This window comes from Phaethon lepturus, unplaced genomic scaffold (genome assembly GCF_000687285.1).
Source record: "Phaethon lepturus isolate BGI_N335 unplaced genomic scaffold, ASM68728v1 scaffold7161, whole genome shotgun sequence".
In the NCBI taxonomy this organism is placed as follows: domain Eukaryota; kingdom Metazoa; phylum Chordata; class Aves; order Phaethontiformes; family Phaethontidae; genus Phaethon; species Phaethon lepturus.
The window spans coordinates 251,801-263,723 of record NW_010519820.1 but is presented as its reverse complement, the minus strand read 5'-3'; the positions used below and the strand labels follow the sequence as shown (position 1 = coordinate 263,723).

Below are 11,923 nucleotides of genomic sequence, written 5' to 3'. Positions count from 1 at the left end.
CCCCCCCCCCCCTTTTTTTTTTAAACTGTGCAAGTGCTGCTTCTTGAATATGTGATGGTAAAAGCACAGCCCTAGATTTGGGCAGACTCTTTGTGGCTCTGTATCGAGGTGTCTTGCTTAGCTCTGAACCGGTAGCAGGGCTCACACCTCCGAGTGGGATGTGCCCTTCCGGCAGGCCAGGTGATGCTTGTTGTACGCAGAAGGTGGTTGTTCCACAATCATGCTATGAAGCTGAAAATAGCATTAGGGACCACAGAAATAAAGTCTATGGGCAAGATTCCCTTGCCGTGTCCCATAAAAACACATGTTCCTGACCAACAAGCACCCTGGGTATGTCACCTGTGAATAGCACTGCTGACTGCAACTGAGCTGTGGCTTTGCCAGATCTGTGGCTGAAGGCAGCGTTTCTTTATTTATACACAAATGCCCACTGGAAGTGTTTCAGTGCTATTTAGTGTTTTGCATCCTCTTTCCTTTCTTAGAAGAATTTCCAATTAAAATAAAAGGCAACAACAAAACCTTAATTGCACCATCCAGAATTGTATATGCTTAAAGTGAGTCACTATGGGATCGTATAACTGTAATCTTTGTCCTCATCTCCACCCTGCTGCTTGCCACTCTCCTTCCCTGAAGTGCTGCTCTAGCCGGTAGGAGCTTTTGTCATCTGTAAGACACCCTCCAGTGCAGAAAGACTCCACTAAAAATTTTGTTAAATGCGATAAAGGATAAAGCATTTATCTGACCTCTTGGTAGTCATGACTAGAAACTCTTCTAGATACTTTGTGGAGACACCTGGGCGCAGAGGGACATCTCGATGCCTCTCTACCAGAGCACGAGTGTCAATGTGAGAAGAGGGAAGGCTTGTGGCACAGTGGCTCGGGAAGACGCGGCTGCCGTCTTCTGTCCTTGTGTTTTCCACCCTTTGCGGTGATGGAAATGTTTTCTCTTCTCTTACTCTGAACCCTTTCATGAACGGGTTCCTCATAAATTCCCCTTGTAGTTTCAGTACGTTTTGGGGTTATTTTTACTTTCTCTTCTAGGCTGTCACTGTGCTCTGCTAAAGAGAAACCTTGGTCTTCCCCAGGGGTTTTGCCTGTGGAGCACAGCGGTGGCAGCTCGTAGTCCCTCTGCAGCTTCAGGGACACCTTGTAGTCCTGTGCTGTGTGCCGTACGTCTCAAAAGGGAGATACTGCTGTTCGGGGTCCTGTTAAAGCTGCTTAACTTGTCACATTGCAAGGCGGGGGGAAAGGTGACAGATCTCGCCAGTGTAAATGGCAGTGCCTCTGCCTTCAACTCCCCTTGAAGCAGACGGGAACCCCACGTACGGCGCGTGTGCGGGGCGCATGCTGCGCCCCAGCCCGCGGTTCGGGGCTGCAGGTCAGTTTGTCCTTGGTTCGCCGAGAAGCTGATGTGCACTTCCCACCGAAAGACGGAGGTGGTGCCGCGTGTGTGTGTCCCCATCCCAGGACGTGTGTGACTGGTTGTGGTGTTGCCCCGCTGCCCATCGTAACAAGTTAAAAATAAACCCGCAGTGTGAGCAGAGAGTTGCTTTGAAAGTTCAAGTGCGAAAGTGATAGCCATTGGCAAAAACCTTCGCCTTTCAGACTGGTGCCAAAGGGAGCTCATCCCCTTCCTGTTTAGCTTGTCTCTGGGTTGTTTTCAGCATTTTTTTAAGAAGCCGTGCTTATCCCTGCTGGTAACACGGTGGTTGATCCTGTATCCGGGTTCTAGGTACAAATCCAGCATCTGCATTTGAAAAAGTCAATGAAGCTTACAGGAGACAACTGTAAACTGATTTCTGAGCTGGGAGAAATGCCTTGGAGCAAGAGCCATGGAGCTCAGTCTGCTGAGGTCCACAGAGGTGGCAGAGTACCCGTGCCTTTGTGCAGAGCAAATAATGTTCTCAGAGTCTTTAACCTGTCAGGAATGCTCGCTCTTGGTTTTAGTTGAACACGGTGTGGGCATTGGTATAAATCTGGGTGGAATACAGGGTTTTGCACACAAAGTCTGATCCAGCGGTGGTGTGGGCAATTCCGGTCTTAAACTAAAGAAGTGGTGGTGAAGGAGAGAGTGGAGAAGGCTTGTTATGCAAACAGAGACAAAGTAGTGAGTGTGTGCAACAGTAGCCACAAGTGCAACGGCGGGGGAAATGTCAGAAGTCCAGACCTTGGCTAGTATAAAGTGTCAGAAGTTCCTGTGTATGTGTATTCCCCCAGTGCCCATAGCTCTTTTGATGCCTTTTTTTTTTCCCTCCTGATGCTAATTTTCTTGTCTTTCCTTCCCGTCCAGTGTGTCGAGACTTTGCTGTTCTGGAAGATCATACCTTGGCCCATAACTTACAGGAGCAAGAGAGTAAGTAGCAATGATCTTTAGAATAAACTGAAGCAAATTTGTCCCAATAGATATCTGGCTTGCTTTGTTTTTTCTAAGAAAAATCCTCCCTGCTTTTATTTCATTTTTATTCTTTCTAATGGCATATGGATTATTATTATTATCTTTACTGTCCTGTAACACTACTGTGTTCTGTCCCAGCTCACACTGTACCCTAGAGATAGGTGCATTTCATGTTTCAATTCTGTGCTCTCCTTTAGAGTTGAGTTTATGCTGTTTATGACAAAATTGCATGTGGGAGTGCACTTGAGGTTTTGTTGCTGTGCAAGGTTTTTAGAAATGACTAGCAATTTTGGAAGCTTCAAGTTTTATAAGCTGACCTGAGGTGCAACCAGAAGAGGTCTGTTTATTTACTTACTTCAGAATTGCTAGTTCCTGCTTTTTGAAAGGAGGCTTCCTTTCAAGACATTTCGAGGTAGGGCAGCTGTACACTGCAGCGTTTAAAAAGGAGAAAGAAAGTACAGCCAGGAACTTCAAAGTGATTTTTTTTTTTTTTTAACATGCTTATCTGTTACTTGGTGTATGTTTGCATTGCAGTTTCAGGTGTGGTGGCCTCTCTCTTCTGCTTTGCTGGGTGCCAAGACCATTGGTATCCGCCAGTACGAGGTGCTAATACCATTCCAGGTACCCTGCCAAGCGTGCAGCTTGAGCTGAAGTTGTGCCCTTGCTGCTGGAACCTGAGACCACTCATTTAAGCTGGCTCTCAGCTGCAGCTCCTGTAGCCATCTTTTCTTGCAGGCAGTATCCATGTATGGTAAAGGACTTGCTGTAGTATTTCGTTGCTAAATATAAAGGTAGTGAGATTCTGGAACTGATTATGTTGAGAGCAAGAGAAGTTTCCTCCTCTGGAGGTTCTTGAGAGCAAATTAGGGAGGCATCCATCAGAAAGGGTTTTGGTTGAGCTCATCCTCACTGGCTTCTGGTGGCCCCTTCTGGACCCATTTTATTAATCTAGGGTAATTTCCTGTGGCCAGAAAATGAAATTCAAAGCCTAAAAAACATTCCCTATAAATCTGGATGCAATGAAGATATGCAGATCTTGTTTTGGTAACAGACACACATATACAGCCCCCTCAGTGCTGGAATGAGGCAATGTGAAGCAGGACTTCCCCACCTTTGGAGCTATTACATGGTATTTTCCTACAAGAACCATCTGTCTGGCCTGGAATCTCCCTCCCACTTGCTTTGTCTTGTTCACACTGTGAAGTTCTGCAGGCTGATTTGGGGGTTCTTGTCTGTGTTTATTTCCAGTTGAGCATCACTTGGCAACAAACGTTCAGCGTAATCGACTTGTGCAACACGACTTGCAGGTGGCCAAGCAACTGCAAGAAGAGGAGGATCTGAAAGCACGTGCTCAAATCCAGAAACACCGAAAAGACTTGTGAGTTTGGGATGGAACTGTTGAAATGCTAGTCCCACTTGGTCAGAGCACTGAAATCAGCTGCTTTGATTCAAGTTGATCAGCCTTTTGCTTTTATGTTCTTTTTCCTTTGACTATCTGTTGCTGTAGAAGTACTGATACTAGGCTCTGGCACAGAGTAATGAGAAGAGGGTGGTAGTAGGTGGTCCTGGGGCTTGTCCTGGCTTAGATTCTGTTGCCTGACCACGGGAAGGAGCCTTCCTGTTCTGCTGCCTGTTGGCAAAGGGGGGTAACTTGGCCTCTTGCATCGACCTTGTCCCTGACTAAAGTCTGAGAAAGAAGAAACTGCACCTCAGAAATAGTGTAACAGTGAATTCGCTGTTGTGTGGAAATGGCAGATATTGGCGTGTTTGCATTGTGCCTGATGAGTGCTTTTGAGGAGTCAGTGTAGAAATGAAACATGGTAGTGCAGGGCAAAACAAGCCGTACTTTCCAAACCAGAGTTGACACTGGTGCTTTTCTTTTTTGTTGTTGTTTTCCCTCCCTTAGTCTTTTGCAGTGTGTTAGATATAACACATGGGTTGTGTGAGAGGGCTCAGTCAGATCCCGATGATGAGAGATGGCTTTCTGGTGGGGCTGTGATGCCACCCACCAGGTACAGTTGGTGGTGCATCACAAACCCTGGGTGGCTCGTCTGGCAGAGACAGCGATGGAGTAGAAGAGCTCTGTATTGCAGATGTGTGAGAGAGAGGACTGGCTTCAAAGGAGCTGCTCATAAAAGATTTGAAACTGCAGCGTGACAAATCGGCCCCTGTTTTCAATGTTCCCAGCACGCTCAGGCAGCACTGCGTAGATACATGTGTGTATCTCAAGTCTGTGCTTTCTTTCAATAGCTCTGTCTTCATTACCAATTAGAGACGTGAGCACATAAATGACAACGTAAAAATTACTTTTGTATGGCAGAGATGATTCCTTTTTGTTACTTGCTGGGAACTGCAAACAATTTTCTTGTTGTAGGGCTCTAAAATGGGATTTACTAACTCTGTGAGCCAAGTTACAGGCAGAACTGCTGATGCAAAATGTTGTGTCAGCAACAGTTCCGCTCCTGAAAGCATGAGCTCTTCTGCAAGAATAGTAAAAGAAGTTGGAAGCATCCTTTTGTAATTGGATCTTTTTCTTCCTTAATTCTCTGTACGTTCCTACTGTCTCTTCCTTGTGCAAGATCAGTGTGTTCTGGCAACAAAATGATCCTCGCTGTTGTAGCATACTCTGTTGTCTAGGACAGTTTGACAAGTGCAAGGTGATGGAGGAGTACAGAGGCAGGAATGGGTGGTCTTTAGAAACAGGGAACATTAAAAAAAAAAAAAAAGGTCCTTCAAATTAATGGGCTTTCTTCTGTCTTTCAAATCCTAAATTCTCTCAGAAAGACTTTGTGAAGATAAATGAGGGAATAGAAATAACTTTTTTAGAATTCAGGGAAGCATCAAACCTTATTTTCATGCTTCTTTAAAAGCATCTCTCGCATCTAGCTGAGCAGCCTGCACACTGCCAAGCATAGTAGCAAGGTTGCTAAAATAACTGTCGGAAATACTGTGAAAATATGCTCTTTCCTCATTTTGCTCCCAGTTATACTAATGTGAACAGTTCCTTTGAACAGTTCCCTTAAACCTTTTTTTTTTTTTCCTCCTCATCTGGCAACAATTACTTGCTACAGCCAACGTGAATGGGAGCTTTCCGATCACATTGACGTCCCCCCTCCTTTTTCCTAAACTGATGTAGAGTTTCCCTGACACTCTTAACACTCCTGGCTGCCCCCGGATGAGGGACACATGGGTGTGATGTTCAGGGATGATGACGTTTATGTTGCCCTGGCTGATTTCTGGGGACTGATGGGCACTTGAACTCACACTAAAGAAACTGAAGCACAAGAATAGCTGTCAAAAGTTCTTCAACCTATTTTCTTATGCTCGGTCAAGTTGAAACTTGAACTAGCTTATGTTGATTAACTAATCAAGCTTCAGTATATAATTACCACTGAGGAATAAAACCTGAAATCTAATCCTCTGTTGCTGTTCAGTCATTCTTAGAGATTGATATGGTGTATTGCAAGAAGCATGTCATCAGAAACAGTAAAATGCTTCTGCTTTTGCATTACTTCTGGCGTTCTTTGCTGCGTATGGAGAGGCAATGACCTTGTAGCCCTGGTTCTGAAAGACGATTAGCTGTTTCTGCCTCCTGTTTGTCTGCAATAAGATGTATTTTAAGCATTTAGCAAGTCAGTTGGTGCTGATGAACTTGGCACCTTAGCTCTGTTCACAGGTGCTGGGGGAACCGGAGACATGCAATGCCTTGATATGTCTGACCTTTCTAACTTATTTTCTACCTGGATTCATGTTCTCTGGGACTGAGCTCATAAGAGATCTGCTATCTTAGGCCCACTAACAATCTGCTCCCCAGGATTTGCGTGTTCAGCTATTGTTTTTCTGGGGACTCTGGTTCCCTGCTGGTACCACATTTGCCAAGGTCCCTTTTTATATGTTAGGTTCAAGAACTAGATTTGCTGCTGTATGAGCCTTTGAGCAGCTCTCTCCCTGGAATCAAGTGAAACACACAGGCACACACACAAAATGCCAGGTTTTCTTACCTGGATGAAAGAAACTGATGTCTAAATAGAATCATAGAATCATTTAGGTTGGAAAGATCATTGAGTCCAACCGTAAACCCAACTGAAGATGTTTGACCTATTGATAACTCCAGCCCTACAAACACTGAAATTCATGAGTGCCTTCCAGGGTGTCTCTAGATGTGGGTCAGTTTGTGGGTATGCACAAGTGTTTGTGAGTGTGGTGGTCTGGGAAAAGGAAGGAAATGTTAGGTTGTGACGCTGACTTGGGGTTCATATGTGTTCGGGGAAGGGGATAGAAATAACAAGCAGTACGCAGTTGCAGGTCTGCTTCCAAAGCGCAGTTGCCAAAAATAAAGAAGCTTCTTTTCCCTCCTGCTGCATGTTCCTTTTCCTTCTCTATGACAGATTAGTTGTTTGTTGGTGGCATTTGTCCTCTAAACCCTTTTCTTGTCACAGTGTTCTTCCTCCCCACCCTAAGCCACATATCCACTCTTTCTGCTTCTCTCATTCTTCACTGTCTATAAAAGCAGGCTCTGTGGTGCCACTGACTGCTCCAGCCATGCCACTTCTCTCTGCTTTGCTGCTGAGAGTGCTTGTCTACACTTACTGTTTTGATTTCCTCCACTCACATCGTAGACTCCCTTCCTGTCCTTTGCCTCTGAGTTCACTAGGTCACTTATGCCCTGATACTTGCTCAAGCCTAGAACTAATTGCTCTGGCCCACACGGTCCAACTTTGACAGAGCGGAACCTGTTTCTCTTGAAATACTTGCTTGACTTTCATAATAAGCTCTTGGTAGTCCTCCCATCACCTATCTGATCATTGCCAGCATATTCTTCAAAAGATTGTATTCTAATAAAGCAAGCTTTGCCTGTTGCTGTTCCCGTTCTCATCTCCTATGCCTTGCCTTGCAGTAGTCTCAATTGCAGAGATAGCTTAGATTGATCCCCCCTCCCCAATCCGTTTAGAGCTAGTCTTTGGCTCAATTTCAACAGTGCTGAGAGCGAGCGCTTTTAATCTTTCTTCTCACTGTAGCAGCCCTTTTCTGGGTTGCCCTAAGGAACCCCTGGCCATCGTTCCAGCCTGTTTGCTGGGCATCAGAGCCCGTGACTGAGTGGCACAATTCTTGCAGATGCTTTCTGTACCATGTCCCTGAAATACAGCCTTCCTGGTCTATCTGCGCAGACGAAATGCTCATTTTCTGTCTCAATTACTCTGGTATCTCTTTTTCTGTCCCAAGTTAATGCAATATTGTGTTCCTCCTGCATTTGTAACGGGCGATTGCTCCCTCACCCCTCGTTTGGGTACCTATCGCTCTCTTGCCTCTTGGCAGTGGTTCTGCTTTTGTGTCTCGTCCCACCTGAGCAGCATTTCTCATTCGTTACTGAACTGCCACCTCCAGCCTCTGCTTACTGCGTTTCTGCACTGTCCCCTTCTTGGCTTTCACATGAAAACCACTTCCCAGAAACGTCTGCATTAACCTGACCCCTAAACCCTTCCTTTGGCACCAGGCGTGCAAAAACTGCTCCGCAGAATCACTGTTTGCAGACTGTGTGCTGCCTTGGCCTACCCTCTCCTATGGTTGCTACCTCCTTTCTTAGCAAACTGCCTATGAATCTGTTTTCTCTTGCTTTATAGCTGATTGTGAATGTTTTGGGACCCGTTTTCTAAATTTGGCCAGCAGCAAGTACAGGGAGCCCTAGTGCGGATTCACAGGCTCTGCACTAATACTGAGTGATAATTCTTTTGTGTAAATCAGATGGTTCTTCAGCTCTTCTATCCCTTTCTCCAGGCTGATTGATACCTGTGACTTTAGCTGCCTATAATCCTTGTCTCCTTGCCTTCTAGGGAACGACAAGACTGTGAGATCGCTCAGGAAATCCAAGTGAAGCTGGTATTTGAAGCGGAGCAGCGCCGCCGGCAAGAGGAAAAAGACGAGGTAACCTTTTAAGCCGCAGGGATAGCAGGGCTATTTGTAGCAGCCCTTTCAGTGCGGGCATTTCTCAGTCATTAGCCACAGGAGTTGGCTTGCGTGGTGTCAGTCCTGATCTGCACAGGTCTCGGTATGCAGAGAGATTTCAGAGAGTCCTGTTACAGTAATAAGATACAGTGGTAGTCCTCATGCTCCAGGGTCACGAGGGTTGTTGATGCCAGTGGCCTTGCTAACCAAGAGGGCAAGTAATAGATGGGTCTTGTTGAGGTGTTCGTTGCCCTGGTGTGTAGGAAAGTGTAATTGCTTATGCAGTTTGAGATCTGCTTTCTTTCTCACTTTTACCTGTAAGAAGACAGGTAATACTTCTGGGTGAATCCTGGGTTGTGATTTCTTGGTTTCTGGTGCAAAGATTTCAGTAGAACCCTCAGCCGAGCCATCCATCTCTGGCTTCTCCATTACCCTAATTCTTCTTCAGTTTAGTCTTTCACAGCCTGAACACTCCGTTGCAGTTTCTTGCTAGCAGATTCCTTTTGTCATTTCAGAACATGGCTCTGCAGCTGTTGCCTGAGAGTGAGTAGTGGGCTTTGTCCGTGGTATTCAAAGGGTTTGCCTTGTTGATCACTTTTTGTTGTGTCAGCCTGTCAGGTTGGGTATTCAAGAAAGCCACAGAGCAGAGGAACACCTGTGTGAGCCTGAAGTATGGCCCCATTTTTGATTACAGATAGTTTCCTAAGTCTGAGTAGTCTTAAGATGCTCAAGGCATGTTCTCTATAGGAAGGGCTTGAACACAAGGCTGTGTTTCCTGGAACAGCCTGAAATAAGGATCTGTTGTTACCTGGCAGATGCATCAGTTTGCTTGTGCAAGACCTCGTTTTCTTCTTATACCACTAAACCCAAGCAAGCACCAAAAGGCTGCCCAGGCAGATGTGGAAGGGCTTCCAGGCAGAGCTTGTAACAACAAGGGTGGGAGGAAGACTCTGGATAAAGGATTTGTACTATAAATGTGACGGTCTGTCTCATTTTTATCAGGAAGGCGAAGGGGATGCAATACTACTCATGTTGGCCGTGGGAACGGCACCTTTCCTTCCTGCTTTACGTAGAGAGCTGCTGGGATGTCAGCAGTCTGACAGCAGGCCCCTGCAACCTGTCAAACCAGCATGCTGACCATCTTGTGCTCTTGGGAGCAATCTTCAAATGAATGTGGCTCAAAACAAGGAGTAGAAGTCATATTTGTTCTTTCTCTTCCTTCTGGTACATGGGAGGTTCCCAAGTGTGGCTGAAATGTAACTGTGGACTGAGTTACGCTGCAGCATGTGGCACTACTGCCCAGCCTTGCCACAGGACTTCTGGAGAGCTTGGACTGATCCTGTTTCCCTTCCAGGATCCCCCACAGCTTTATTTCTTTAGGGTGGGCTTCTGTGCTGATACCTGATGTGCGTGAGGCTGCGTGGTGCCCCAGAGGTTTGCTGCTTGGCAGTGACAAACATCAGAGCCCCTTCTGTGGCCCTGGGCACAGCATCTGTACACGTACCCTGCAGGGCATGCCGTGTTACACCCGTGCTGGCCGTGTGCCGGGCTGGTCTTGTGTTTGCCACACACGAGGGTGTAGCAGCTGCCCAGCATAAGTGGTAGCTTGCTGGTGTCAGCGGTGGCTAGCAGCGTCGTGCCGGTGCGCAGCGGGAGGCAGCTCCGGGCCGGTGCGCGGGGTTTTGAATGAAGCGCTAAGCCTACACGTCCAGTTTGTGAGGATTTGCAAGTCCTGAGCTGTCTTAGTCCTGGAGATAAAGTGCTTATGCCTATATATTTATAGACGTACTGTACTTGCTAGAAGAAGTTAACCTTGTCAGGGGAAGGAATTTTTTTTGTAGTAGTAGTAAAGAGCCTGTGGCATCCCGAGGTCCTCTTCAAAGCTGGTTACTGAGCAGGTCTGATCTGAATCCTGAAATAACAGTTTCCACTTGAACACCCAGCCGATGTCCTCCAGTGCTGGCTTTGCTCTGGAGGGCGTTGGCTCTTGTTTGCATTTCTGTGATGCCTTTCCTTCCTGCAATGTACACTTTACATGCATGGCTTTACAAAGGTCCTGAGGATTAGGGAGGCTTAAATGAACAGCATCCAAAGGGCTAGCATGTCCTGCTGCTATCTCCCAGCTTCTCTTCCTAGCTTCAGACTAGCTCCACTGACTTGGCAAGCTCCTGGGCCCCAAATGAGCAAGCTCCAGGGAGCTGTTTGCTGTTGCTAGGCCTTGTTGATCCATTAGTCATCTCGAAGGAAAAGCAATTAGGAAAATGGAGTGCTGTTCTTTTTGATGGCACATCTACCAAACCTGCGACAGAAGATAAAGAGCTGCAGTCCCCGCAGCACTCCTGCCTTGTGCCTAGTCCTCTCTTCCTAACATTCCTTTCGATTTTCTTTTCCTTCAGCCTCTGTCTGTCAAATTGATGCATTTCCCTGCCTGGCATCCTGCAGTCCCTGTAAATTACAGCTCGTCTGAAGCAAGTTCATGACTTGCTCTGGGTACTCCTTCTGGTCAGAAGTGCCATTAGCTGGACACCATCTTTGCCTCTGTGTTTTTCTTTTCCTGGTGGAGTCCAGTGCCGGGGTCCAGCCCACTCCTGTGAGTGGGTGTGTGCTTGTGTGACTTCCAAATTCTTATTGAAAGCCCAAGGTTGCACACGCAGTCTCTTCTGCCATGCTTTGGCCACTAAGGCTTTGCAGGCTTGTGTGCAGGTGGAACAGGAACCTGCGAGTCTGCCACAGGGTTGGAAGCTCAGTGGTGGGCGTGGGTGAGGTTGAATATTGGTTGCTGAGATGGTCCCCTGTGTCAGCCAGTAAGTTGGAAGCCTCATCCAGCCCAGGCATTGAATTTGAGAGTAAACCTGTTGTTGCCATGTCTGAAAAATTAAACTATCAGGATTTTTCTAATTGAATAAAGAATTTGAATAAAAGAATCTGGAGATATTTTTTAGGGGGGAAAGGTAATGTGTATTTTCTTCCATCTCTGCAGGACATTGCCCGTCTCCTACAACAGAAAGAACTGCAGGAAGAAAAAAAGCGCAAGAAGCAATACACAGAATCCCAGGGACACACACTCTATGAAGACAGCTATTATGCAGAAAATGGAGGTACATTTCTGCTAGATAAAGGATCAAGATCCTGGCAGTATAGGTGAACCTGATGATCTGGCAACTCAGTTTAGGAGATTTCCCTTATCCTACAGTCCTGTATTCAGCACTGTAGCATTGCATTAATTTCCAGGGTCAGGATCAGATCTTATTCTAGAACAATCAGGAAATATTTAAAAAAAAAAAAAGCAGCGGAGAAGACAATTTTATCATTTTTGATGTCCTAGAAGATGGCCTGAAGAATAGGGATGGAGGGTGTGGTGTGTATTATGTACAAGCACACCCATGTGTGCATGTTTTAAAAGGGCCTGTGGAGAAAGACAGTAGCTGATGGTACTGATAAGCCACAGTTACTTCTGTGTAACACCGCGAGTGTGTGTGTGAGAAATGCAGACTCAATTCCATTCTTGCATTCAAAGAGAAACGGTTCTGTGTGCTCATCTGTGGTGCTGGCATGGCTACATGCATAAAGGAATAAATACTGGTTT

At 46.2% G+C, this 11,923-nt stretch overlaps 1 protein-coding gene across 1 annotated transcript in view; it reads left to right on the top strand.

Annotated features, from left to right (window-relative positions):
• Nucleotides 1–1,764: 1,764 nt before the first annotated feature.
• Nucleotides 1,765–11,923, top strand: part of CCDC50 (coiled-coil domain containing 50) — a 46,046-nt gene continuing 35,887 nt past the window's right edge. The window contains exons 1-5 of the mRNA XM_010297168.1: nucleotides 1,765–1,861; nucleotides 2,290–2,352; nucleotides 3,643–3,772; nucleotides 8,226–8,316; nucleotides 11,318–11,435. Of these exons, the coding sequence (XP_010295470.1) occupies nucleotides 1,765–1,861; nucleotides 2,290–2,352; nucleotides 3,643–3,772; nucleotides 8,226–8,316; nucleotides 11,318–11,435 (499 nt within the window). The remainder of the gene's footprint in view (nucleotides 1,862–2,289; nucleotides 2,353–3,642; nucleotides 3,773–8,225; nucleotides 8,317–11,317; nucleotides 11,436–11,923) is intronic.